Genomic DNA, 27,553 nt, shown 5'->3' on the forward strand with positions numbered 1-27,553 from the left:
GGTAAACTCACATCATAGTTGGCTTTTTCCTTCCCCTAATTATGAGCAGTGAAACCACAAAACCCATGCTAAGATCTTATCAGTTAAGGTCCCCTCATGGGCAAAGTTCAGAAACAGCTGCATGAAGAAATGAACACTGCTCAGCTTGAAGTTTCTGAAGTAGCCACAAATTTAGAAGAAAAAGAATGAAATCTGTCCGTCTTGACACAGTATCTGGGCCTCGTCTATCACTTATGCTATTTGTATTAGTGACTTCCTAATTAGCATTCAGGAGAAGCATTCAAAGTGACTCAAAAGTAACAAAACCCCCCACATTATACTATTTTCACTGATGCTCATAGCACCTCAGAAGTATGGAGTCTGAATACAAACTGGTAATTTGGGCAAAAGAACCCTGAGAATTTAGCTAAACTGTATGGAGTGTGAACAGATTTATATAGATTATACATTACTGCCTCCCACTTTCGTAACAGGATGCTTCTTAGTACTTCCATGGAACCTGCTAATCAAGTATTTACTATAGCTTTTCCCTCAAGCTCTACACTGATGAGGCTAAACAACAATCCCCAAAAAAGTCTTCAAGGCCCTTCTAAGTCAACATAAAAAGCATGTTTTAAAGAATAAACCAAAATGCCCCCCTACATTTTGCTATTGTTTTCACTAAGTGGGTTATCTGTTCTAGATTGTGCTGCTCTCAGAAAAGCCTCAAAAATACTTGGCATCCTGCACCTAGGAAACAGAAAGCCAGGCATACAGCATAAATACCAAACCTGTCTTCTGCGGTAATAGCAATGGAAGGAACAGGTGCTGACAGCAAGCATAAACTGTATCAAATAGACCTGTGATGGAATTCAGTAGATCTACTATGAAAAATATTTTTGTTGACTAAATATTACCATTTTGTGAATACAAATGAGTTAAAAGGGCAAATAAACCACAAACATTACTTTCTCGTAATACTACTTTAAAAAAGCAAAACTGGTATTTTTACTTCTATGTAAAAGTCAACATCTTAACAGGCTACAGAAGAATGACAGATTAATATAGCCCTTTAAAAGCAATAGCTGCTGTCTTAGTTTGCAATGCAGTTCCAAGTCGTGCTTCCCTGTTGCTGTTTTGCTTGTACCAAAACATATGTCCTTGTACCTCAGCTAGTATCAGCCACAATTAAGAATTTAATTACCCTCTCTTACTGGCTTTATAGTCTAACAGCCTGTTTTCAATAAAGAGTGATCTAACAAGGTAATATGCAATACTCCCTGTAATACCTCCTCCTGGTGAAACTCCTTCCAAGTAAACTTTTCAAATTTAATATTAAAGTCGGTTTCTTTCTCCAACTGCAGCATTTTTCAATACTTCGTTAAAAAGCTGCCTACTACTCCAAAGTATCCTTTACTACAAGACTGAAAAAGACCGGAGGTGAACGTGACCGCTAGATTACACAACCAAGTAAAAACTTCCTAAATTCTAACACAGGTTTGCCCAATACTTATCTGTTCTATTTTTGGCCACATTATAGCACCAGCAAGAAACAACAGTGCTGTACCCAAGGCTGCGCCATAAGCTGTCATTTTGAGCTCCGATACTAGAAGCTGGTACTTTTGAAGCTATCACGCAGCCTGCACATCTTCATCCTTGCCCCCAAAGAGGCCACACTCCCTCACAACTAAAAGATACCACTGCAGGAGCTATTATATTTTGGTCTGGTTTGCCTGAAGAAGCCATTACTAATCAATCCACCCTAGTCACCCACTATATTCTAGGAAAGGTTGCTAACAAATGAACGGCTTGATTTTCACATATACTATTAAGCAATAGTTAGTTCTAACATTGGGACAAATCAGATAGATGCTAAGCAGACCACTTTTTAAAGCTATTTCTCTATGACCGTACCTCAGATTTTTATACCCTATGAACATGATTAACTTCCATAACATGAACGAGGTCACAAAAGAAGCCTGTCAGATACTTAACAGAAATGGAGGGGAATTCTTGGAAATGTACTGGAATTAGATGGCAAGATTTCAGTAAACTAGAAGGGGGTGGGATGGGGAAGGATCTATAAAGAATTCCATTATGTACAAGAGAAGAGCGACTTCCTCAGTCTGAGAAGCTATCTCAAGCATTGATGATGGAATATATTCCTTCTAAGCGTTAACAATGTATTCAGAAATGGAAACCAATTTGATTATAAGGGCAAACATATATTGGGGGTAATCAAACCAATATGAAGCCGCTTCCTTTTTTCTGTAATTCCCAAGAGATATCCTATGACTGTGGCATTTTTACAGCAGGGAAAACATTTCAGCTCCCAGGCTTCCTGCAAAGATTTCTTCAGATTATCATATGCCCATCTTATTACAGTTTTATTTAACAAATATAAATCATTCAGCCTAAAAAAAGATTCATTTCTGAATTCCGTATTTCAAATACTGATTTTTTAGTCAGCTTTTTCATTGTAATCCTGGCATCAAAATAAGACTTTCTAGTTTTTGAACAAAGTAGTTTCAACAGAAACAGCCCAACAACACCCCTAGAAACTGCATGGAAGATGGGCAACTATTTATTGGCAGAAGTCAAATCAGCATGTATGATCTGGGTTGAGGGGAAGCTTAAGAACCCATTAAAGCATTACATACTTCATAGAAAAAAACGACCATGCTTTCAAGAATGAAGTCAAAGAATGATGCAGCTCAGGGAAGATGAACGTCAACTGAATACTAGAAACATCTTCTCCTCTAAGGTACATTAGACCGTGACCCTTAAACACAGACCCTAAAACTCTGAGCCCTCTCCTCTTTACCTCTTACCCTGGAAAAGAGGTACTGTAAGCACCACACACAGCTACTTCAGAGTTATTTCTAAAACTTGCTGACAGGGCCACAGTGCCTTGAGAAAGCAGCTCTCCAGCAAACCCTTTAAGTCCTCAATCCATTACTACAGAGTAACAGAACAGAGTGTATTACCCCCTTCTGTACAGCGCAGTTTATAAGTATACCCCCTTAGGTACAGCTGCTATAACAATACCTTATTCTTGTTATATTTTAACCACTGTATTTCCAAAGCAATAGAATTATTCTCAAAAAAACCACACCCACTTTTTGGATACTTACAAAACAGAATTATCTTGGACAAAACTATACAGATCTGAAGGCCTTAACTGTTTCCCCCACCCCAAAGTCTGTAAACACTGCCTACAGAAGTGTTTTCTCCTTCTGCAGTCCATATAATTAAAGCTTAACCTGGGGAATGCTTCAATTCCTTCCTCAATCCCTTTCCAAAATTGTTCCAAAACCTAAGTATTTCGCTTTAATCCTCAAAACAGTCTTTAATAAAAGCAAACTAATTAAAACCCTAATTCTGCCTACTAATTTGTTTTCAAAAGGGCAGGGAAACAAGTTCACAAACAAGTTTTAACTAGGTGTTTATACACAGCCACCCACCCCCCAACAGATGAGTTGCACACTCACAAGTGTAAACCAAACATAGATTAACAGATGTATTTATGAACTTTACAACCATCAGATTGCTTGAACTTTTTGAGGCATGTCTCATCAATAAACTATGAACTAGTTTTAAGTGATATTTGCCACATGAGTTCTTATTAAGTCAGACTTGCCAGGGTGGGGGGAGACACACCAAAAACACTCCACCACACCGTAACAAAACACAACCCAAAACTAATATAAAAAGCAGGCAGAAACAAGAGTTACCTCCCTTTGCACCACTTCAAGAAAGGTAGGAGGGAGTGAAGTAGGAGGGAGGAAAAAACAGTTCTTTGCAACCTACTTCCAAAGTTTTAAAATATCAATCAGCACGTGGTGGCAACAAAGTTGGAGAATATAGTTTAGTCAAAACGTTGAAGATACTGTCTCACTGGATTGCCCTGATTACTAACACACCAATGGTAGTATTAAATAAAAAATTTCTTGCAGTGGTCCAACGCTCAGTACCTGGAACATGACTAAATACCCTTTAGCATAATCTTTGTATTCACTAAATCCAGAATTCAACAGTCAAGCAGCTGCTCAGTGCCTGGTCTGCAGAATTCAATGAACTACAAAAGGTTACCTTAATTCAATGAGATAATCAGCACACATTTACCCACTACCAAGAGTTTTCCAACCATCTGCAAGGCGGCAGAGCTAACTGCCTATAAAACAACTGGTAGCATGCTGACTTGTCCTCACATCCCTCATGTCAATGAAAATTTCTCTCTTAGCAACAGCTAAAAAGAAGCTGAACTTCCAGAAATATTTCAGATGCATCATGAGCCAACAATTTCTTCTTCAAAAATGATTTTGATTGCTACTGATCTCCAAACAGATGTCTACTCTAATTAGCAAAATCTATTAAATACATACTTAAAAAAAAAAAAGAAAATAAAAAAGTCCAGTTGTCATGGCTTAAGAAAGCAGTAACAATGGGAGCCATTATAGCTGTGCACATAAAAGACAAAAGCTAACCTTAAAGCTGCTGGCCTTGCAATGTATCAGTTAACAGTGAAGTAAACAAAATACATATGTTGTGGGGAGAGGGAAAAAATTGCTATTAAGGCTGTCGTCATAAATTGAAAGGTAGGGCACAAGTCTGCTAAAAACAAAGTATTTTTGAGAGGAAAAGCAAAATAAGAGATTAAAATTTAAAACCACTTTAGCTACCTAAACTATTTTAGGATTCCCTTCCCTGCTACAAAGGGGTGAGAGTTGCTTCTGTTCTCTCTTCCAATTAATAACACCAAAATTTTAATGTCTTAACCGACTCTTATGTTAAAATAAAAAATTTTAAGGCATCAAGCTTTACAATTAAATTCCATATAAAATGTCTATAGAAAACTAGAAATTAACTTGTTTTAGCAAAACTGACTTGCAATAGCAAAATATGAAGCAAAACAGAATTTTACAACAAGACAGAAGTCAGGAAAGGGGAAAAAGCTTGTCCTCAGCTGTAGTAGTAGCTCTTCCCTAGAAACCAAATCTTTCAGAGGTCTCTTCAAACTGTATCCAAACACAATATTGTCAAAGCAGCAACATAAATAATTAGATTTTATGTTAGCAGACTATGGGCAGTTTTTAGAACTACATACAGAAAACTGAATATGGCATGTTCACACAGTAAAGCCTGGACATCCACCTTTTTTTTTTTTTCTTTTTTTCCTCTCCTTGGGCAGAGCAGAGCTGCCAGCTGTCAAAGTCATTTTCTCAATTAAAGTCAACTCCAGCAGTTTTATTAACATTAAAAAAAAAAATCTATTTCTTTTCTAGTCTGACTTTGAAAATTATCAAAACCTTTTCCATACAGGCTGAAAGTGCCTCACGAACCTGTTGAAAACATTTCCAAAGAAGGCAAAGATATCTATGAGAAAGAGGTACCAAACAAATTCCAGTACACCCTTCTCCCATGTCTAGTATCTTCTAGGAGGCATAAATCAAAACCTGTCAATCCTGGGTTAAATAGCAGCCACATTTATGTGCTCAATTTCACAGACAGAATTGAGGTACCATCTTGAATTTAGAGTGGTATAGGGGGAGATTCCTCTAGTGGCTTATTATTCAAAATAAAAGACTCCTACCATCATTCATCTCACGTTCAGATCAGAAAAAACTTCTGAAACTACTGAAAAGCTGAAAATATGCTTGCAAGATGAGCAGCTACTCACTGGTTTTTAAACACCATGCACAAATGCTTAAAGTGAAAACTGCCCATTGCCACATAAATGCCAAATGGCAAAGCCCACAACAGAACTCATGTTTTCAGATTCCTAGTTCTTCAATAGATTTCAATGAATATGAAGCAGAAGGACTAGCTAAAGCCAGGACTTTTATTTATTAAACAGCTACTGCATTACAATTTTTATCCAGGGTAAAATATCTTCAACTTTTAATCACAAGAGAGTAAAGTTAAAGGCATAGATGTAATGAGTAGGAATTGCTCGACTATAATGGCACCTGTCACCTTTACAAATGTAGTAGTTGAAAATTTGTTTCAAGAACACCCAGAACCATTAAAAGACATAAGTACCAATAATTTCCTTCCTCAAGAGTATGGCAGTCAAGCATGTCAGGGAACTCAACAAGAGGAATTTGACAGTGTGAGCTCCGATACTTTTTCCATGTAGTTAAACATACGCATACACAAATACAGTAACAGACGATTCTGTATGCATGTACCTAACCTGACAGTCTACCCTGTGAGTAGTTTTCTCTAGTAATTTCTTTATTGATTTATCTCTAATTTTTTGACCTTCAGAAAACATCTGCAACATCTGAATAAAAGCTTGCTTTGCTAAATCAGCAGAATGTGTGCCAAACATGTCAAAATAAATAGAAATTGGGTTTGCTGTACATTTTTCCAATATTAAAGCAACATTAATATGTAAAACAGCTTTAAGTTTTCAGTGACATTCACTTTCCAAAAATGCATAAAAAGAAGAGAGCTGGCCAGTTCAAGGCAGAGCAAGAATATTCAGATCAGAAAATACCATGTTTACATATAACCCCATTGTTTATTACATAGTCCCCCATGTAAAGATTTCTAAACTGACTAATGACCAAATACTTACTCGCAGAAGTCAGTACACTGTCCTTTTCCTCTACCAGTAACACATTCTTGTTAGCCTGACTTCTACAGCAGGTATATTAAGTGTTCAGAGGACAAAAGAGAAGAAGCAGAAAATGAAAGCTGAGTATCTTTTAAATTTGGAACAGAAAGGAGAGATACAGCAGCCTTTATAAGCATAGAACTTCTTAACTAACTACTATTAAGTTCAGTGACTGTAACAGAGGTTACTTTGGTCCCAAGAAATTTAGGCTCAAACACTGCCTTTTTCATCACCTTTTAACCGTATTTTTGTATAAACCCCTTGTTAACTACTCCCCGTTATCCACCAGTCCTAAGCACTTCAGAGAATTCCACAGCACTTGCAACATAGGCCTTACTCACGTTTTTACAGATGAATATTAAGGACAACAGTTCCCCAAGCTTTAGCAGGTAAGGTATCCACGCAACATAATGGTGAAACTTAAATGCAGCCTAGCAAGCTTCAGACCCAGTCTTCTGGGTCTGGTATATCAATCTAATAGTCCAGTGACTAAGTTCTTATTTTTTCCAGATTTCAGGGAGTCCCAAGAAAGCAGAAACCAGGATGCTCACTATTTTTACAGCAACACACACAAAATGCACTTATGAAAGAAACTTTAACAACAAAACCCAAAAATAAACCACACTGATTTTTCCAGCAATGGTTTCCTCAGTTAAAGCTTCCATCCCTCTTAAAACTCCTTTAGCTTACATTATTTGATGCAGCTATCTGCAAGTCTTTGCCTTTAGTGTCTTGCATAAAAAACCTATACTTTCTGTTTTACTGGCCAACTATTAGAAGAAGCAGACAAACCTTCGTGTTTAAATAGAATACTCTAGGTGGGCTGAGACCTCTGCAGCATGTACCCTGACCTACCACTGAAAGCAAGACCAGACTCAGACTTTCCCTCAGGTTGTTCAGGACCTGGCCCAGTCAAGCTCTGACCACCTCTGAGGATGGAGATTTCACAGCCACTTCAAGCCCCTGTTCCATGTCTCTCCATCCTCACTATAAAGGATTTTCTCCTTCATCTATCTGGAACAGGGGTCCTCAAACTTTTTAACCAGGGGGCCGGTGCGCTGATTAAGTGGCAGGCAGCCATCTGTGGCTGCTTGGTTTCCCCCCCAAACCCCCGGCGGGGGGTGGGGGTGTCTGTAAATACCGGGGGCCGGATTGAGGACCCTGGGGGGCCGTATCCAGCCTGGGGGCCGTAGTTTGAGGACCCCTGATCTGTAATTTCCCTTGCTGCAATTTGTGTCAGTTAGCTCTCATCCTTTTGCCACCTGAGAAATAGCAGTCCCTATTTTCACTATAATCACCCAATAGAGAGTGCTGAAAGAGCTCCTTTACTACAGCAGTCCCATGCAGAGACAAAAAAAAAAAAAAAATCATTTTACACATTTATTATAACTTTGACTACTCCTTTCTTGTAACTACTTATTCGTTAGTTAAGAACTATGTGTACTCAATGTCTAAAACACAGGTGCCACTGACATTTGTCTCTTATTGAGCCAAATGCAAACACTGCTAGTTAATGTTGCCAAGGATACATGGACATTACATCAAAATTAATTCCTAAAGCTAGTCAGTAATTTATTTTTTTTTAAATGGTGAAAAAGAGCTGTGAAACTGAAGCCAACTTCAAAACACCAGAGGTGATAAAATGAAATGCTGGAGAGCATGTGGAAAATGTGTGGCAAACTTATCACACCTTATGCTAGCCCCCACTTCTACTAAGGATTCTTCCTGGATGAGGAAACATCAGCTGTGCCTCCCAGACAACTTTGCTGAGATCATCCACAGCTTTTCTCCTGTGCCAGAGTCCTGCTTGTAATTAAAAACTGAGGTCTCAAGCCTACTCCACCTAGCACTGCATTAGCTAGTAACTGATGGGCTGTACCACCACAACCACTACAGAAATAAATAGGACACTGTCCCTTCTACTGCCAAACACTTCAGAAAACAGAAATCCCTGTGCATGGCTATCTGTCACTGCAGAGACAAGACACAGGAGCTGACAATTTACAACCCTGCAGTTTCCCTCCCCACAAGGACTCTTCCCTTATATAACATCTCTACCATGCAACCTGAAGTCACAATCTGCACAAACCTAGAACTAAATGCAGCAGCTCTCGAGTTGCCTACACAGACATTTCTTTTAACAGTTCACACCATTTGTATCGTAAGAAGGCTGCCTGTGCCTGCAAATTTCAGATTTTAAGCTCTTCTGCAAGAATCTGAAGAGAAAAAAAAAAAACCACAAGCAACATGGAAAAACCTAAGTGACACCAGTTATAATTTCCCCCAATGAGGGGGGATCTAAGCAGACAGGGAAAAACAACACACACACACAAGTAATTTTGCAACCAAAGGAAATCATACTATTTTGGGACTTGGTTTGTCTCTTATCAGGTAACCACAAAGGACAGCAATGGATCTGTCAGCTAAGTGGTGCCTGATTTAAGTGGCACTTGATGCGAGTCATCCTCAGAATTCTACAGCCACAATCTGAGCCCTAATAGTGTTCTTCCAGCACACTACAGCAACTTCCTGCATTTGGTTCCAGGCCTACAGTCCTGATGTGAAACAGGTCCTCACAGTCATAGGAACTACGGGACTGTCCTTATGCCCAGGCAAATATAGTCCTGAATACAGGGAAGAGAGTTGCCCATTGAAAGAAGTAGCTAATAGGACCATAAATGAATGCAAAGTTTTAAAGACAACTTTTACACCAATTGAGTCATTCTTTTCTCAATGCCAACTTGAAATTCTTTCAGAAGTGATAGTCTTTCGCCATTTCCAACCACCGAACTGGAAAACTATGGTTGAGCTGTACCTGCGGATTTTTCTCACTGTCCTGATTTGGGGGGGGGGGGGGGGGGGGGGGGGGGGGGAATAAATAATAAAATCATCTGTTAAACAATAGCAGACAACCTCAACTGCAAGTTATCAAGGTTTTTCATCACTTGTTTTATAACAAAATTCCTGCAACAACAAGAAACAATATCGAGTTGTTACCACATTTCAACTGCCACAGAAAAAACACACCCAAGAGTCAAGACTATCATTATTACTGAATATAGAAGAGGAAAGACACTTAAGACAGGTAAGGATACAGCACTGAGAAAATATGCAAGGTAGCTCTCCTTAAATATAAGGCAGACTTCTGGTATTTCTATATTCTAGAAGTAATCTTCACAAAGGCGATATCCATGTACTGATTAGTTAAAATCCATTAACCTTTGAGGAAAAACGTGAAGAGTAAAACCTCTAACTGTAGTTTAGGAATCAAACATCACTCGAAGACAAGACAGAAGAGTTTACAGAAAATCGCACAGATGAACTAACACAAACATAACTGCTGGAACTACACAGAATTTCTTTTAACTCCTTGCTGTCAGTTTCAATGTAGGACTCATCACAGTACATCACATCAATTAATTCTAAAGAGAAACTACCAAAAGAATCAAATTTGAGCAAGCCTTAGGATTTAATAGCTCATAGGGTAGTGTTTGGAATTACTCCTTGAAGTAAACAAGAATCACAAGTACATCATGCAGAACTGTGTTCCAATATATCTGGCTTGGGGAAAAAAGGATGAGTAGGGTCTTCCCTGATGGATCTCTAAGAAACAGCAAACCAATGACCTGTTTGCAGAAACAAAGTCAGTGACATCAGAAATTGGAACTTAACTTCTCCCCCCCGCCCCACGTTACAAAGGAGCAAACCAATCTAACTCAGAAAATGGAAGTTTTTAATCTTCCTCCCCCCATACAATTCAAGAAAACTTCTACAAGCATGCTTCTTGGTTTGACCCTAACATGCTGAATCATAGAATACAAAAAAAGCCTGCAAAGCTTGATAAATCTATCTACAATGGTATGAACTGCTTCTCCACAATATGGGATGACAAGAGTCTTCCACTTCACTTTTAAATGCTCAGAAGATAGTGTAAGTCATTCTTGAATTTCTGGTAAGCTCCAGTATCTCAACTGTGAATAGGATCCATTTCCAAGTGCTCAGTTTGCTTATACATCGAGTTGGTACTTTCAGCATTTCAGAAGCTACAGGGACAGCAGAGAAATGAGACAGAACAGCAGCATCTAGCAATGATCCCAGAACTTCATGGGCCAAGAGCTACACACAGAGATGTGGGTCACCCTTCCAAGGAAATAAAGGTATCTTGAGAACAAAGATTGTGTGGAGCACAAACAAGAGAGTTACCATTTGTCAAGTAATGCTAACATTCCTCAGTCTTTTGTCACCATGAAGATGTTATGAAGGAAAAAACACCAGCTGTCTCTAAAGACAACAGTATTTTATGAGTTGACAAAGCTCAAACCTAGATTTCATTCTTCTTTCTGCATACCCCTGTCTACAGTCTCTTCAACTGTAGCAGTGCAGACACTTACAGAAACTTACCTATCACTGCATTTCGGTGCTCAGACTCACCCTTAGGAGCACAGACTCCACATAAAGCCAGCTCCAAAATTAGGCATTATGAATATCCCCTTCCATGTAAAACAGTAAGATACACCGTGTAGCACTTCCTTTCTGCCTGACTTCTCTGTTTCTGCTCAGTGGAAAGTCTAGAGACCAGAGGGAACAAGGTAGAGCAAGCAAAGAATTATCAGCCAACAGTCTCTTGTTGCCTACCCACAGGAAGGCAGGAAGCTGAAAAACTGAGCAGGGGAGGAGCCTGGATGCCAAAAAAGCAATTCTCTATAGATTGGCCCTTTGCCTGAAAGACAGAAGGAGGAACACCCAGTGTCTGCACTGGCACAAGCTACATACCAGAAAACTGAAACTCAACTCATGCCAAGTTACACTTTTAAGAGCTAAATGTACGTAGGCCAGTGAAAACAAAATTAGATAGGAGTTCAGAGTATGAAAAATTAATAAAACAAGTTTGGTTTTGCATGAAAGTCAGCTTAGAAAGACAAACTGAAAGTGAAAGGGGGATTAATAAAAATTTTCATGCCAAGAATCAGATGGAAACAACTATTAATACAGTTGCTGAGCTGTTCATGAGAGCATTCAGGAAAACCAAGAAAATGTTGCATGGATCAAATCACATCCATTTGCACTGCATCTTTCGAAGTACACTTTAAGTAGTAATTATTCTGAACATAGCAAAGATGTAACTACCAAGATACACTACACATTCCCACAGCCATGACAATGGCCGCTGCGTCATCACCTTTTAAAGCTGGATTTATCCTTTTAATTTATCTTTTTAAAAAATAAGTAAATAAAGAGCCGTCTACAGCCTACAAACATCTGCTTCTTTGGGTTTACAGTCACATGGCATTTGTGTTCAGGACATGGCTAACTCCTAAGACCTAGCAGGTTTCATGCAGTTCCCAAACTGCAGAACCTTCCCAGTGCTGGTACAAGTGACAAGTAAAACAAGGAACACCACAGTGCACATGTGCACCCAAGGCATGCAGAAAACATCACCAACATTGCCATTCTACAACTGACACCATTAAAGACAAATTAAACACCCATTTAAAGACTAACCGTAACTTTTAAGTATCACTTTACTGCTGCACTTCCAGAAGCGTATTTTAATGTATCAAAGCTTATCAAAAAGCTAAGTATCACTCAACATGTTCAGGTTGATTTTCCTTGCTGTTCACACCCTTCCCTATGCTACCAGTTTTTACACTGCATTTTCTGATTAACAGACTCATACAGCCCTTTTCAGAAGATGCTGGGTGAGAGAAGGTGTGAAGCTCAAGAGAGAAGATATCTATGTAAGACACTGAACATAAGGAAGAACACATAAGAGCAGTTAAATTGTTAAAACTAACTATGCAGCGCAATATAGTGAAGTGCACAAAACCAAACCACTGAGCAACAAATTTCCTTCTTTTTCTGCTTTCTTGTACATATGGGTTTTGGTTTTTATTTGCAGGAAAGAAAAAAGATTACAAGCCTTCATCCTTAAGGACACCGCTGTTTTTTGTTTCCCCCTTCATTGTTAAGGCAACTCCGTGTCTGGCTGGAGACTAGTCCTTTAACACATGGATTTAACACTTTAGAACAGGCATGTCTTGAAGTGCTTCGATTTCAAGTTACCTGTACACATCAGGTAAGTATCTACCTTAATGTAATCACCAGAATATTTAGGATAATTGAGATGTCCTTTTGAAATGCAATTTATAATACTCCCTACGCTTTATATGATGTACGGCCTAGACACCGTACAGCTGATGACAGCTACTGACTTTCCAATGGAATCTGTCCTTCCTATGAGCCTTGTGCTGGCACCTCTTCATACAGAAGTGAACGAGCAAAGCTCCACACACTAGGGAGCGCAAAGGGGTGGAGGAAGAGAAGATTTCAACAGCTGTGCTGTATACTTACTCTTCCTGTAACTTGCAGTTGACACACCTTTGCCCAAATTCAGAAGAGTCATATAACACTTGAAGGAAACTTATCATTTTTGCACAAATGCTTCCTTCCAGGGCTAGGGATAATAGGAGGTAACACGGCAACACAAGCTGTAACTTGCTTGTTATATTGCTGTAACTAACTGCAGCTATTTCTACATCTAATGAAACAAGAGGACTATACCTAGTACCATTGGATCACCCAGTTAACACAAAGACAAAAAAAACAGCTCCGTGACATCATCACCAAGAGGAAAATTTAGCACTTCCAGCTCCCTGTTCCACCTAAGTATTTCATCAAACGCAAAGCACTCAACAAACACCCCTGTAACATAGCCAAGGCTCCACGACAGTGAAACTTAACTTCAGTGGTACTGCACTGTAATAGTAGCTACCCTCTCAGTGTACTAGACACTCTGATGCCTTGGCGGAGGTGGGGGAGAAGGCGGCGGCGTGGAGAGGGAAAACACCTAAGAACACACACACAAAACACCCCAAAACCAAACCAGCCACAAACACACACACACTGGCAGTACTATATCTCTTCTTGTCACCTTCTACTGACTTGGAAAGAAATGTTCAGAGTCTGTGTTTGGTACTGTAAGTGTGAAAGTTCAGACTGCCAAAGAGAGAGCTCTGATGCGCTTCTGATGCACTGAATCTTTCAACTGTCTAATCTTGATGAGATGTTAATTATGCATTAAAAAGTCAAAATTACTCAAACTTCCGCAGTCATCTAAACAGATTTCTGCACATCCTCCTGTTCTTTCTCCTCAAGAAAAGTCAACAGAAGAGATACTTGAACTTCATTTCTAGTAATTAAAAACAAAAAAACCTCCAAATAAACAAAAAGATCCACCCAAACAAGAAAAGCAGCTCTTACTTGTGCTAGCTATATAAACAGCCAAAGAAACTTTAAAATACACCAGTTCCTTCAAAGAATGGCCATTCCTGTGACATGCCAGTTGGCTACATTTTATTGTATAAAATACAGTATTAAAGTCTTGACATGCCCCACACTGCCACTTAAATACTTCTAGTAAAAACAGCCTAACAGTTTTCCTTCAGTGTCGCTGTTCTTCATGAATTACCATTAATTTCAAACAAACAGGCAGTCACATCCCAATAATAGACACAATATGTACAGTTACTTTCAGAACTATCCTCAAAGTTTATTTAAAGCTATACAGCTTGAAGGCCAGCAAAAATCCCATGTTTAAACCAAGTCTCTATATATTTGCTCAGATACCTGCACCACAACTAAGCAGCGTGCTACCCTGACATGCTCCTAGTGATCTGCCAGCCTCACATCAAAACTATTCGTCAGGAAAAACGTGTACGTCCAACAGTTTTTAAAACACGCAAGTCACATTGCTAATTTTAAGGCACCCAAATGAAAGCTTATCTCTTGCCAAAGCACTTGCTAGAGAACAGATTTGTTTGGCTAACTTCTAAAAGACAGATTTATCCTTATACCAGTGTTTTAGTATAGCAGTAACGGCTTTTCCAGTACCGTGACCCAACTAACATTCCTTGCTATGGATGCCAGTCCCAGTAGGTAGCCTAACAAGCAAGATTTTTGTTTCCACAAAATTCACAAGAAGCATCACAATACTAAACTATTTTGGTTGCTCAGTCCTCCAGCCTTCAATTTATTCATGTCACTAGAGTATCAGAATCACAGAAGAATCCCTGAAAGTACTTATACAGCTTTATTGCTACAAGTATTTAAATCTTTAGTGAACGGCTACAGCAGTAATCGCACAGCAAGCAACGCTTATGAATTCCATTCTGATTGAGTGTGAAGCTCCATGCATCTTTCAAATACCCAAGAAGTCCAACTTGACAGAAATAAATATCCACGCATAAAAGCAATCATATTTAACTTACATTTAGAGAAGCTCACAAAAATCAACCTACAGCTACCACCATTTGTAGCATCACCTCTAAGAGTTCCACAAACAACTGTTCATGTTGACTTCACTAAGTATTTCTAACACAAGCACTTTCTACTCTGCACCCTCCAGCACCTTACAATCAGCTGAAGGAAAAAAGGCGATTGAAAACCATCCTGCAGTTTGTAGTAGGAGACATTAATGCCAACCCAACAATTGCAAAGTTGTCTGGGTTATCCCATGCCAAAGAACTGCCACCAAACTTTAGCACTGGGAATTGAATAAAAAACAGGAGGGGGAAAAAAAAAAAAAAAAGATTAAAAACAAACCACCAACTTAAAAATATTCCAAGTAACCCAATTCAAGTAGAACAGGTAGCTTCCCTGCTTCCCCACCTCCACCCCCAAGTACACTGAAAATTCAAAACACACTTCCCCATACTAAGTGGGGAATGATCAAAGAAAGCCCACAGACATGTCTTTGACACTACCCTTTCATAAACAACACACTAATTGACACCCCCTTCTCCCTCAAGGCTTAAACCCTGTGAATAATTAACCTGGAAACAAGGCCCACTAGTAAAAAAAAAACCCATGTGGGAACTCCAACCAAACTGAAACAGGAGGAAGATTCTGCAGTTTAGATCAATTTGTCAGTCTGACACCTTCACTTGTACTCCTAGAATATTACATTAACTCCAGTTCCTATTAAATGTAGTTTGAAATTACGTATCTACACATAACTGTCTTTAAAAATAAGTCTAACAGTTTTAAATGTTCAAAAGTGTTCAAACTGCAAGAAAATTAGTATGTTCAGGCGTAAAATGAAGGTAAAAGGCCACAACAAGATCACGCTGAAGATTTCAGCAACATCAGTCTGCCAGGCAAGACACAACAATCTCACACCTAGAGGAGCACATATAGCTGTGCTCTTCCCTGCTGCTCTGTTTATCTACAGAAAATCCAAAGAGCAAACTATCCAACACAGAGTGGCGGGACATAGGGAGCTAAGTAAACTTCCTTTACCAGAACAGATTCTGCATGGATCTTTGGTATGCATCCTCACTGATACATATTTACACAGGTAAATAAAGAACAAGAAGAATCACTGGTTTTGCATTAGATAAATAAATAAACAAGAATAATTTTTACATTACTACATTCACTTTCATTTTTCAGACTTACCTGGTCTTTTTCATGGGGTAGAAGGCTGACAGGTGGAAGAGAAGCTGGGAAAGTGCTGGAGTATTTTGGAGCTCCTTTGCTTTCCAAACTGCCATAGTTAACTCTATACTGAGGTCCATCCTTCAGTAATCTCCCATTGTTCACAGCACGTTTGGCTCCCAGGCGCAACCTCTGCTGAAAAGCAGGATTGTTGAAAATATTTGCTAGGTCATTTTGACTTCTCAAATACTTTTCTATGTTTTTCAGGGAGGAGCCGTTTGGTTCCTGAAGCCCTTCAATCGCTCTTCTCAAGAGTTTATTCCAATCCACATTACGAAGCTCATTACAAGCTCCTCTAGATCCCTTAACAGATTTAGGAATAGTGCCAGGTTTAACAGATGAAAACCGTCCAGGATTATCTGGGTCCTTGTAGGATGCAAGGCCTTTGTTGGTGACTTTAAGAATAGAACCATCTTGAACACTAAGTTCCAACTGTTCTGAAACAGTCTTCTTATCTAATCCATGAGAAGCACAAACAGCATGACATATTCTCTCTTCAGAAGGCCTTTGCTTTTGCTTTTTAACTTTTTGTATAGCTTCAAGAATCCACTCCGTATAAAGAGGGTTGGCAAGTTTTACCATGGTTGACCAGTAATTGTTTCCAGCCAAGGGTTACCCATAGAGGTTCCTCCTTATCCTTTTAGCAGATCTTTCAGAGGTTGTTCACACCTCAAACATAAACCAAAGGACTCCACACACTGCTTGGATGCATCTCAAAAATATCCATCCTGAGGAGTCCAAAAAGGCAGGGAAATATCTGCCAACTGAAACTTCCAATTACTTTACCGCTATGGAAAGGTAGAAAGGATTCATTTCTGAAGATACTGGTACATCCTTACAAGACAGTTTGTTGCAACCTTTAAAAAAGAGAAAAAGAAGAGGCAGGGAGAGAATACAGTTAACACTGAAGTACGAAAAAGAAACTGAATGCATTCAGACATACATTCACGCTACAGATGTTGCGGTATGCAAAAATCTTTGTGAGATTATATGAAACATTCACCAATTCCCACCCCACACCAAACAAGTAACTGTAGAATACTTCCACTTTGCATAACCCTTTAGTGGATTTAGTTTTCCTAAAATCTATCACCCCCAAACTTAACCTACTACTGCCTTGTGGGACAACTTCCATTCAGCCAGAGATCTAAAATGTTCTCTAAAACAAACAAACAGACCTACAAATAATTTCTAGATCCACTACTATAGGAAAATTACTATCTGCACAGATTATACACACACAAACCAAAACAAAAAACTGAAAACCACACACCCCAAAAACAAACCCCAAATGAATAAACCAAAATATCAGAACCAAGTTACTAGTATCACATCCTTCATTAATACCTAGGTACCCTACAGTACAGGAAGGAATCACAAAGGCACTTCTCATTCTTAAGGCGTGCAGTAGAGGCACACATTTTTTATACAAACTTCAGAACTGAAATGAAAATAAGTAACAGGAGGCATTTTCACATAAATACACTGTCAGCATGAAGACATATAAGACATCACATTGACAAAATACACTTTGGCAACTACAGTTTAACAAATAATTTTCTTTACTTATTACGGAATATATTACTCCAATAGAAAATTCAGTGGATACAAAAACTTTTTCTAAGAAACCTGAAAGAACATCCTGATTAGGAGTTTGTTCATTTTACAAGACGATGTATTTATTTGTTTTTCTTCCTTCCCATATAAAAGCCACACAGCTTAAACTAAGACAGTAGTCACTGAATGAATAAATATGTTTGAGGTATTAGTTTTCTCTGCCATTATATGCAAGGGAGTACTTCTGAAGACATGAACAGAATTGTATAATCACTTCAAACAAAAGTAAGTAAAAACTGGAAGAGGGAAGTGTTTGTTATCAATAAATGGGTTGTCCTGTAAAGTAGAAAATTCACCAGCTTCACAGCAAAACCTAAAACTGAGTTAATCTGAAACTACATTTATAAAGCTATGGCAAGCAGCCTGTAACTAACAATAATAGATATGATTACACAAGTCTTGGACCTCATGTTTATTCAAGTCATCTTGCATTCGAATCATGTTTAAAACTTGAGTAAATTATAAATAGGGAAAAAACCCCTGAATTGATTCAGCAAACTAAATTATTTTCAACTTGTTAAAAAGATTCCTCTGCAAGTGTGAAGAGTATTAAAAAACCAAACAACCAACCTTTCGGTCCCACACCTTCTCCTCACTCTACCCCCTCAAAAATCTCTTTAAATATAAACTCCAGATCATGTTTCACACGTTATTGTATCTACAGAAGATGATTAGTAACAAAAAAGAAGCTGGTTACTGGTGAAAATAAATTATTCTATACCCAAATAGCAGAAATGATTAATCAATTCATTTTATGAATACGTCATTCTTTAGGTTTGACTGAAGCTTAAGCACTTACAGATTTATAAATATGTAAGTTCAACTGACTGCCAGAATGAAAAGACACACTCCTGATACAAATGCAGGGCGTGAAAGTTTAATTGTTTCTCATACTGAACCCTATTGACCTACATAGATTGGATTCTGTGTCTTGCTTCCGTCTGTACTCATGCAAGTTATATTTGATAACAGTTCTGTGTGTTTCAAGTATTTGTAATAAAACAATAACTTGTTCTGTAAACACACATTTTAATTTAATCCAGCTAGCAAAAGCCATTCTTCCCCTAACAGAATTGTTTATATTCACTGTTTTCAGATAATTCCAAAATAACACTGTAGCTGCAAAATGCAGACAAGTATAGGGAAGAAAAAAAAGTTTCCATGGTATGATGAATCCCACAAATCCTCTCACAACTCTTGACGCTGAAAACATGATAGAACAAAAAGGAGAAGTCTATATATAGTTGAGGTTCACTCACCTTGAGACTATTTTATACACTCTCCCTATGAATTTGGAAGATCTCTGCAGCTACATATAAAGACCCAGATTCCTAGAAAGCTACTTTAAAAGTTACTTAGTCAGGCCATTCTGCTATGAGTCTTCATGAAGATAGTCAGTACTTAACTAAATGCTGAACATTTGCTGAGTCAGACATACTCACCTCATTTTTAAACCTACTGCAGTACTGTTGTATTAAATTTCATACAAGCAACCACATCACTACCATGAAATTCCAGAACACACAGTGCAGGGTCTGTTCCAAGCACCTGAACACTGATGAACATTTCTGTGTAAATGCTATATAACTTGTGGGTTGCAGGAATTTTTATTGGCCACTGACTGTGGCAAAAGGTGAGCATAAACCTGTATTTTCATGTAGCGTCTGCTGCTTGGGGTACAGGAATTTTACAGCAATATACATTCAGAACTACATTTTTACTTATTTACTTAAAACTCCCTGCGTGTAATACAGCCTCCTGCATACTTGCGCCTACTAAATCAACACAAGCTGAGAGTATCAGCAGAAGCACAGTTTCCAACACACAGGACAGGATATTTCAAAAGGAAAATCAAGACACCTTAAATTCACTGCTTCCAACAGAATCTTACGTTCCTTCTGCTTTAGGAAACCACAGAAGGTTCATCTGATCCAATTTCAGTTGTTTTACCACAAGCTACAATCTCTTGTTATTCTGCCACTCTGATTGCCTAGGTACTTGAAGCGTAGCACCCCCGACCTCCACAACCACTGTGACAAGGTCTACAAGGTCTACCATATGCAAGATTCAGAACAACCTCTTAATAACAAACGTCTTTGGCAGCAATATAACTGATCCAGGCCTTTCATAAAACAAGTGAGGGCAGATTGATTCATGATTGGCAATACACAAATATATGCATATACATGCTAAGTGACTGGACAAAGACAAAACAAACTGCTTTACAAACAAACTTTCCAGATTCAACACAAGAGGACACATGGAAGTTCAGAATGACATTCAGGTTTCTAAGTTTAGAACTTAATTTCACCAAAACCAGAAAAAGGTGGTCATACATCCTTTAGTATAAGCAGTATGCTGCTTGCCCAAACAGTTTTTGAAGAAATAGCAATTTTTAAGAGGTATTATAAATTAGTAGCAGGCACTCATACCTATTTATTAATTTTCATCCCTTGTAATTAAATAACTTTTAATCCAACCCTCAACAGTACCCTTCCAATCACAGAGTAGATTTTCCAGACTGTTAAGTGCACAGGACCACTTCCAAATTTTATGACAACAGTCATTAAGCTTCTATGTCACATTTCAGCTTCTACACTCTACAGTATCTTATTTTGAAAGTAAGAACATCTGAGAAAGTTTGATTGCACTGTATCACTAACCAAACCTTTTAACAAGTTTGCTACTGAAGAGCTGCATAACATAGGCATTTAGAGGGTTAAGTACCATACACTACCTTTAAAATGTGAAAAGCCATCTCTAGTCAAGGCTTGTCCCTTTACCTAAGTCATAAATTATCAGATAAATACAAAGAAGTTGCAAAATTGAAGCTTGGGATTTAGAATGAATGCAAATATGTCCTCTATAAAGCATGCACCTATTGTACAGCTGATTCTAATTAAAGAATGCACTGACTGAACATGTCAATCTTAGGTGTCATCAGTAATCCTATAATCCTGTAATAAGGTCTTTTTTAGACTGAACTAGTATCTGGAATTATTTCCAAGTGATCCAGACTGTGAAAACAAGCTGTGTAGTCAGAAAGACACACACACACACAAAAATAATCACCTACTCTTCCCCTCCCCCCAAGAAACAAAACTAAGTGATTACAAGTTTATAAAAACAAGTATCCAAAAGCATTTCAAAAAATACAATCTAGTCTTTTTTTTTTTTGAGAAATTAATGAAAAAATTGCTTTGGCCATCTTAAACACAGTTAAACTTTTAAAACCTCAACCTGAGGTTACAACCACTACCAAAAAAATAAAAGGGGGGTGGGGGGGGTGGGGGGGCAGAAAGACAGCAACCCGTGCAACCTGCTGGTGACCTGTAAAGCACAATCTCATTCTGCTCCCTCCTACCTGCTCTGCACACACTCAGAAGCAGCAGCAGCAGGCCAGCTCTCTGCTGCAGCATCAGGGTCAGGTAAGGATTGCAGCAGGGGAGGAGGAAGAAGCCTGCCATTGCTTTCAGTAAGCTTTTTGCCATTTTTCTTTCCTCCAAGCATTACTTCGAGTTCCTCAGCTAATCAACTCTGTATTCCACCCCCATCTCAATTAATGATGCGAAAGAGGCAAGATAATTTGTTTCCCCATCGCAAAATACGCACACCTACAAAGAGAAAAGAGAGAAAGCAGATCCTGGCAAGGACTTCCAGCACACGACACTCCTAAAATTACTCATATCATGAAGCCAGCTATTGTATTAGCCTTTATACAACATCCAGTTTTCAACTGGAACAAGATAGAGCAATGACACTTGCACACTCTTTAAACAGACAGATGAGGAGACACAGTAACTTCAGCAAAAGACTTGGGGATGTGGGGAGTAAGAGCAGTACACGCAAATCCAACCAACGATGCGCACGCGCTCTGTGATACCCCGCAAGCTAGTTTTAAGATCATAGGCTAAAAAGCAGTTCACAACATGACAGCAGCAAGCACCACCAGAGGAAACAGCATCAACACAACGTGACACCAGCAAAATCACCCAAATTCACCCTTCCCACCCTCTTCCCTGGAAGTTCTGAGCACTTTAAAATACGGTACTGGAGAACAAAAAGGAGCATGGGAAGGTAATATTCGCTGCCAGCACTTAACCTGGGAAGAGGGTTCCACTGAAAACATTTCTTCTTGAGAAAGTGATTTACAGCAGAAGAGGTATCTGTTTGCTTTTTGCAGAGTGGGTTAATTTCAACGCTCAGTGACAGAATGCAAAAGGTGAGGTCTGGGTGAAGAAAACACGATACGAACATCGCTTCCAAAACGTGGCTTGAGAGGCTTGAATATCCCCCCCCCCCAACTTGCTTAAAAATTTTTGCAGTATACCCAAGCCACGGCGATTCGCAACACGCCTAGCGCCCAGCGCCAAGGCATTGTTGTATCTGACAGGGCCGAGCCAGGGCTGCCTTCTGAACACCCCAAGCCTTATTCTGGGGTTTCTCATTCCCAATGCAAAACCCCCAAGCCCACAGGCTCCGCTCCCCGGGGCACGGCGACCCCGCAGGACGGCGTGCACCTGCACCCACCGCACGGGGATGGCAGGCGGGCGGTGCCAGGGGCAGCGCCCCCGCCGGTCCCCCCGGTCCCCCTCGCCGTGCCGGCGGGAGGCAGGCTGCGAGCCGCCCGCCCCCCCCCCCCTCCCCGGTACCACTCACCTCCGCGGGACCGGGGCCGCGGGGGGAGGAGCCTCCTCGAGGCGCCGCAGCGGCTCCCCCTGCTGCCGGCTCTTCCCCTGCTCCCGCTGCCGGGCTGCGCCGAGGCGGCTGCCCTCACTGCCGCTCTGCCCCGCTGCCGGCGGCCGCCGCGACTCCCCCTACCGCCGCGGCTCGGCTTGCCTCACCTACGCCGCCATTTTGTTTCGCCCTGTTGTACTTAACGTGAATCCGACATGACACTGATTACAGCCCAATGGAGTCTCATTAAAATCTTACCTACCCTCGCGCCCCGCCCACCGGCGCCCGCCATTGGGCCGCCCTGCACACGCCGCTCCGCGCTCACAGGCCGCGGGCCCGCGTCCGTCATCCGCCCATACCAGCCTTGTTCCGCCCAGCAACCGGCCCGGGGCTCCCATTGGAAGGCAGGGTGAGTCAATCACGAGGCACGCCCCTTCCCTCCACGCTCAACTCCGCCTGCCCGCGAAAACGGGCGGTGCCGCCGGCTGCCATTGGCAGCCTCCGCCGCCACACAACCCGCCCGGCCCGCCCACCCACCCGCCACAGCCCGGCCCGCCTCATTGCTGGGCCTCCGACGCTCGCCATTGGTCACCCGCCATAAGTGGAGGCGAGCGTTCGCGCAAGGCCGCCCTCCCGTTGGCTACCACTGCCGTCCGTCAGGGTGTCCCACCCCCCCCCCCCCGGCTCCCCCCCTCCGGCCTCGCTACCCTCCCCCACCCGCCGCCGCCCCACCCGCTCCTGAAGTTTGTTCGAGAGGGTGATCGCTAGCGAGAGCTACCGGCGGCGGCCGCCCGAGCCGGCCCGGCAGGGCGGGCGGGCCCGCGACACACACTAACAAGCAACCTTTAAATCCTGCGCGTCACGCGCGTGCCTCCGATCCTGCCGCTCGGCCGGGCGGGCGAGATGGAACAGCGTGCTCCCAGCGTAACCCTCCCAAGGTGCCTGGCACTGGCAGCCGCTTATCGCGCACACGCACCCCCCACACCGCGCTGGGAAGGAGGGAGGGAAGGAGGGGGTGGGAACGGGGACAGCGACAATGACTCCCGGCTCTAACAGCCACATGCAGGTCCCCGCAAGTTTCGCCATGCGAAGCCCAGGGACTTCTCTGTCAGCCCGTCTGCGAAGGAACAATTGCCGCCTCAAAGAAAAGACAAGGGTGGGAGCATGCAACACAAAAACCTCAGCCATCCCCTGCCTCCCTCCCTCCGCCGCTCCATTCCCCCCTCTCCCCACCCCATCCAGCCCAGCCATCACCTCCTGCTGCTGCTCCCCCTCCCCTGCAAAACGCACAGCATTGCAATGCATTTACCAAGCGCAAGTGTCTGCAAACACGTGCATCAGCCTCCAATGCAAAAGGGAGAGAAAAAAAAAAAAAGTACCCAGCCTAGTGACAAGCCCCCTGCGCTGAGAGAGGGGAGGGAAACGGGGTTATTATGGCAAATTGCAGCCTGTCACCCGACGCAAAACAAAACCCATCGCATGCTCCCTATAACCCCCCCACATAAACTCCTGGGAATCTAACCTCCGATGCAGGTTTCCCCCCTTTGCTTGCAATGACCTCCTTTCTCTGCCTGTGTGTGTTTCTGCAGCAGCGGTTCCTGCGGAATGTGCTGCCCCTGAAACGCGATCGCGGCTCCTCTCTCTCTCTCTCTCTCTCTCTCCTTCTCTGTCTCTCGCTCGCTCTCTCGCTCTCTCTCCTGGCTGCAAGCAGAGCCAGGAACACAACAACACAGCCTCCCCCCACCCCCTTCCCCAAACACATACACACTGAAGAGCCCCAGCCAGGAGAGCCAGACGAGCCGGGGAGGGGGTGGAGGGAATCCCCAGCCAGCGGATTGATTGCACCAGTTACCTTCTCCAAGCCCCTTCGCAAGGGGGGGGGGGGGGGGGGGGGGGGGAGAAGAGAAGGGGGGGGGTGGAAGATGAATACAGAGAGAATACCTTGTCTCCCTTCCTCCTCCTCCTGCTCCGCGCGGCTCCTCTTCTCACTCCAAAATACTAAAAGGTGGACGGGCAGATCAGACACAAGCGTTCAGCTCGCGGCGGGGGAGAGGCGGGGGAGGGGAGCCACACGAACAATTATCATTAATTTAGAAATTAAAACAGAAAACCCACCCCAGACCTCCAGCCTTCGCGATGCAGAGCGGACGCAGATTGCGAGGACTGGTGCTAAGACACAGGACCTGATAACAGCTAATTGAAAGGTTAATCTACATAGGCTGTGACAGAAGAGGTCCCTCCCCACTTTTTTTATCTGCTGTTGGCAAGTGGGAAATTGAGCTCCCCCCACCTTTTTCCCTTAAAAAAAAAAAAAAAAAAAAAAAAAAAAGAGGGAAAGAAAGGGGTGAAGAAAAAAAAAAAGGCAATAAAGTTTGGGGGAGGCGCGTCCCCTTGGCGGCGGCGTGGGGCTGAGGGACGGGGCGCGCGGGTGGCCGTTGCGGGGCGCGTTGGGCGGGAAGGCGGCCTGAGGGGAAGTGGTCACCGCCGCGCCCGGGGGGCCTCCCGCCGGCCCCGGGGGGCTGGCTTGGGCTTTTCCTCTCATGTGGGGCCATTTAAAACGTTTCGATGGAAGAACCACCGCAGGCAGGCTCTGGGAAATCCTTCCTGAAGGGCTTGGAGCCGTAGTTCCTCGGTCCCGAGGAAGAGGGCTGTGTCTGAGGCAACCATAATTAGTCTGAGGGATGAAAGGAGGAGGGTGAACAAATTACAGATGTCTTCCCGTTGAGTTTGCTGTAAATGTAACAAGACGTTGTGAGGGATATATTTTAAAGGACAAGGTGATAACATGCAGGGACTTAAAGTTTGTTTAAGCGTTTTTGCCATGCTGCCGAAGGCCGCTTGCCATGTCAAAGTTTTGGGTTTTCTCAGCTGTGGCTAGCAAATGCCACTTCTCATCAACGCATGGCGTGCCAAAATGCCATAGGGTATATACCAGAGGGTACCACACAAGGGAGGGAAAGGTAATTACCTACCTAAGCATCTACTCAAGCAATCACTAGCTAAGCACCCCCGTCTCCCCAAACCATGACCCACCTCAGAGGTCTCCGAGGCATTCCCTTTTCCATGTCTTGTGGGGGACGTGTTGCTGTTAGGTGCCTGTCTGCAGAGTTTTCAAAAAATATCTGGTCCCAAAGAAGAAAAGATAAAATTAAAAGAAAAAAAAAAAGTAATATTCTCCTTTTAGAGTGGGTGGAAAATGACCTTCTACAATAAATTAAGAAGGTCTTTTCCAGATCATGTACTGCATACAGACCAGCAAGTGAACAAAGTTTCTTTAATAAAATACTAAGCGTTAAGGTTTAGTGCAACTTTTTCAGAGTCAGTTGCTGGAGATACTGTATAAGGAAGCTCTTTGGTGATGTTTCAGAGTACTGTAAAATTGAATGACCTACTTACCAAAAGCTACTGGGTGAAAATAATATTCCAGCATGTCTCTACCATACCATACCTGTTGACTGAGGCTTTAGTCTTAGCTGCCAGATGCAGCCTTTTAATCATAGAGTGAGAAATTGAAATGTGTAGTGACCTAATATTTGTTGGAGAATCCTTCAGGGTTCATGCATTATTCAGGACTTGGCTGTGATTGAAAATATTTTTTAAATTATTGGAAACAATATAAATCATTACAGCACAATTTGGACCAGAGCATCACATTTGCAACACTATTCCAAAAGCTGTGTCAACATTTCCATTATAAACTTTTTCTTTTCCTCTTTCCCGGAAATTTCCAACTTGGTTGGGGTAAAAACAGAAAAATAATCTCTTGAAACTGAAACTTGGCATGGCCACATCCCAGTTCAGGAAAAAAAAAAAAAACACTGGAGAAAACTCGCAGTCGGTTTGGCCATTTTGAAATTACGAGTGTGCTGAAGACATAAGTAATAGCACAGAGAAAAACCATAAAAGCCTCTGGTCTGAATACTTTCATTCCTTCTTCTTAATTTAATTCTTTTCCTAAAAATAAATTTTACAAGACAGTACGTCATTGGGTGTTGCGTTCCAGTTTTTAACATATTCAAGAACTTTTTGTTTGAAGAGAGATTCCTATGGATCTTGACATTTACAGGTCTACTTAACACTATGTAAACTGTGAAGTTAAGCACATGAACCTCTTTATACATGAATCATCCTCCAGCGAACTTAGATCCACTACCACTGTCAATTACATTATTTCCCAAAATAATGACTTCAAAAGAATTGCATCATGAATTTAGGGCGGTTCAATTTGAGACAGCGCATGTTACCCAGACAAGCCATAAGTACCTGAAACACTTTGGATCTAATTGAGAATGTCTAACATGTTGCGTGCATTTTGGTTTGTGATCTAGATAAGAAATGTTTCTGGTTTATCATATGAAAAAAGCCAAACAGCTACATTAAAAACATCCATGGAAAAGTTATAAGCCCATCAAGGAAGTTAGTGTTAAGCAGTAAAATTCACACTTTAGCATGTTCTTCTACTGTCAGACTTTGGGGGGTTTACTCTGCCATAACCACTACAAGCCTGGTGAAGTACAATAGTTAAATTGCCCCTGAGCAGTAACAGGTGCCTCGTCACCCACACGTTGAATAGACCCATTCCACCTGCTAAAAAGATGTGCCTGATATTTAAAAAAAAAAGTGTCTAAAATCGAACCTACTTTCTCTCATCTGCTCTTAGAAGTACTATGGACCAGATCGCTCTGTTCCATTAATTTCCTTGCTTTAATTATAGTTTAAATACCATCTTTAAAGGACTTTTTTCCCCCTGTGAAAAAATATATTCGGTTGCACATATATGTTGTAGTGTATGTAGTAATGATATCCTTCTCTCCAGAAGTCCTTAGGTTTATTCTAAAATTGCATGTATGGTTGCTATTTCTGGACCACAAGTGAGAGAAAGCAAGAAGTTAAGGACTGAGCATGGTCTGAATTAAATTCAGTTCTCAAAAATCAAAATCTTAAAACTGCTACATGTATAGCAGTGGTGTAAGACGAGCTGGAGACTACTGCTTAAATGAAGCCCAGCCATATGCAGCCCAAATTCAGCAGTATACAAAAAAGAATGCTAAATTGGAGTTTGAACACTCATTTGAAATCAGTGAGAAAATTCTTGTGCATGAAATTACTGCCACACATAAGAATAAGAATTTCCCTGTGAGGGCTTTAATCGCTGGTGCAGTT

At 41.4% G+C, this 27,553-nt stretch overlaps 1 protein-coding gene across 5 annotated transcripts in view; it reads right to left on the reverse strand.

Annotated features, from left to right (window-relative positions):
* Positions 1-24,619, reverse strand: part of KAT6B (lysine acetyltransferase 6B) — a 118,313-nt gene extending 93,694 nt beyond the window's left edge. The window contains exons 1-2 of one of the 5 annotated variants that reach the window (XM_056352035.1): positions 24,506-24,619; positions 16,058-16,953 (exon numbers count right to left, since the gene is read on the reverse strand). In XM_056352035.1, coding sequence (XP_056208010.1) covers positions 16,058-16,678 — 621 coding nt within the window. In that variant the 5' untranslated portion in view covers positions 16,679-16,953; positions 24,506-24,619. Of the gene's footprint in view, positions 1-16,057; positions 16,954-22,372; positions 22,662-23,912; positions 24,013-24,505 lie in introns of those variants that run through there. The other 4 variants (XM_056352034.1, XM_056352033.1, XM_056352036.1 and 1 more) reach the window with 4 other exon arrangements.
* Between the last annotated feature and the right edge of the window lie 2,934 nt (positions 24,620-27,553).

Source organism: Falco biarmicus, chromosome 9 (genome assembly GCF_023638135.1).
Source record: "Falco biarmicus isolate bFalBia1 chromosome 9, bFalBia1.pri, whole genome shotgun sequence".
NCBI lineage: Eukaryota > Metazoa > Chordata > Aves > Falconiformes > Falconidae > Falco > Falco biarmicus.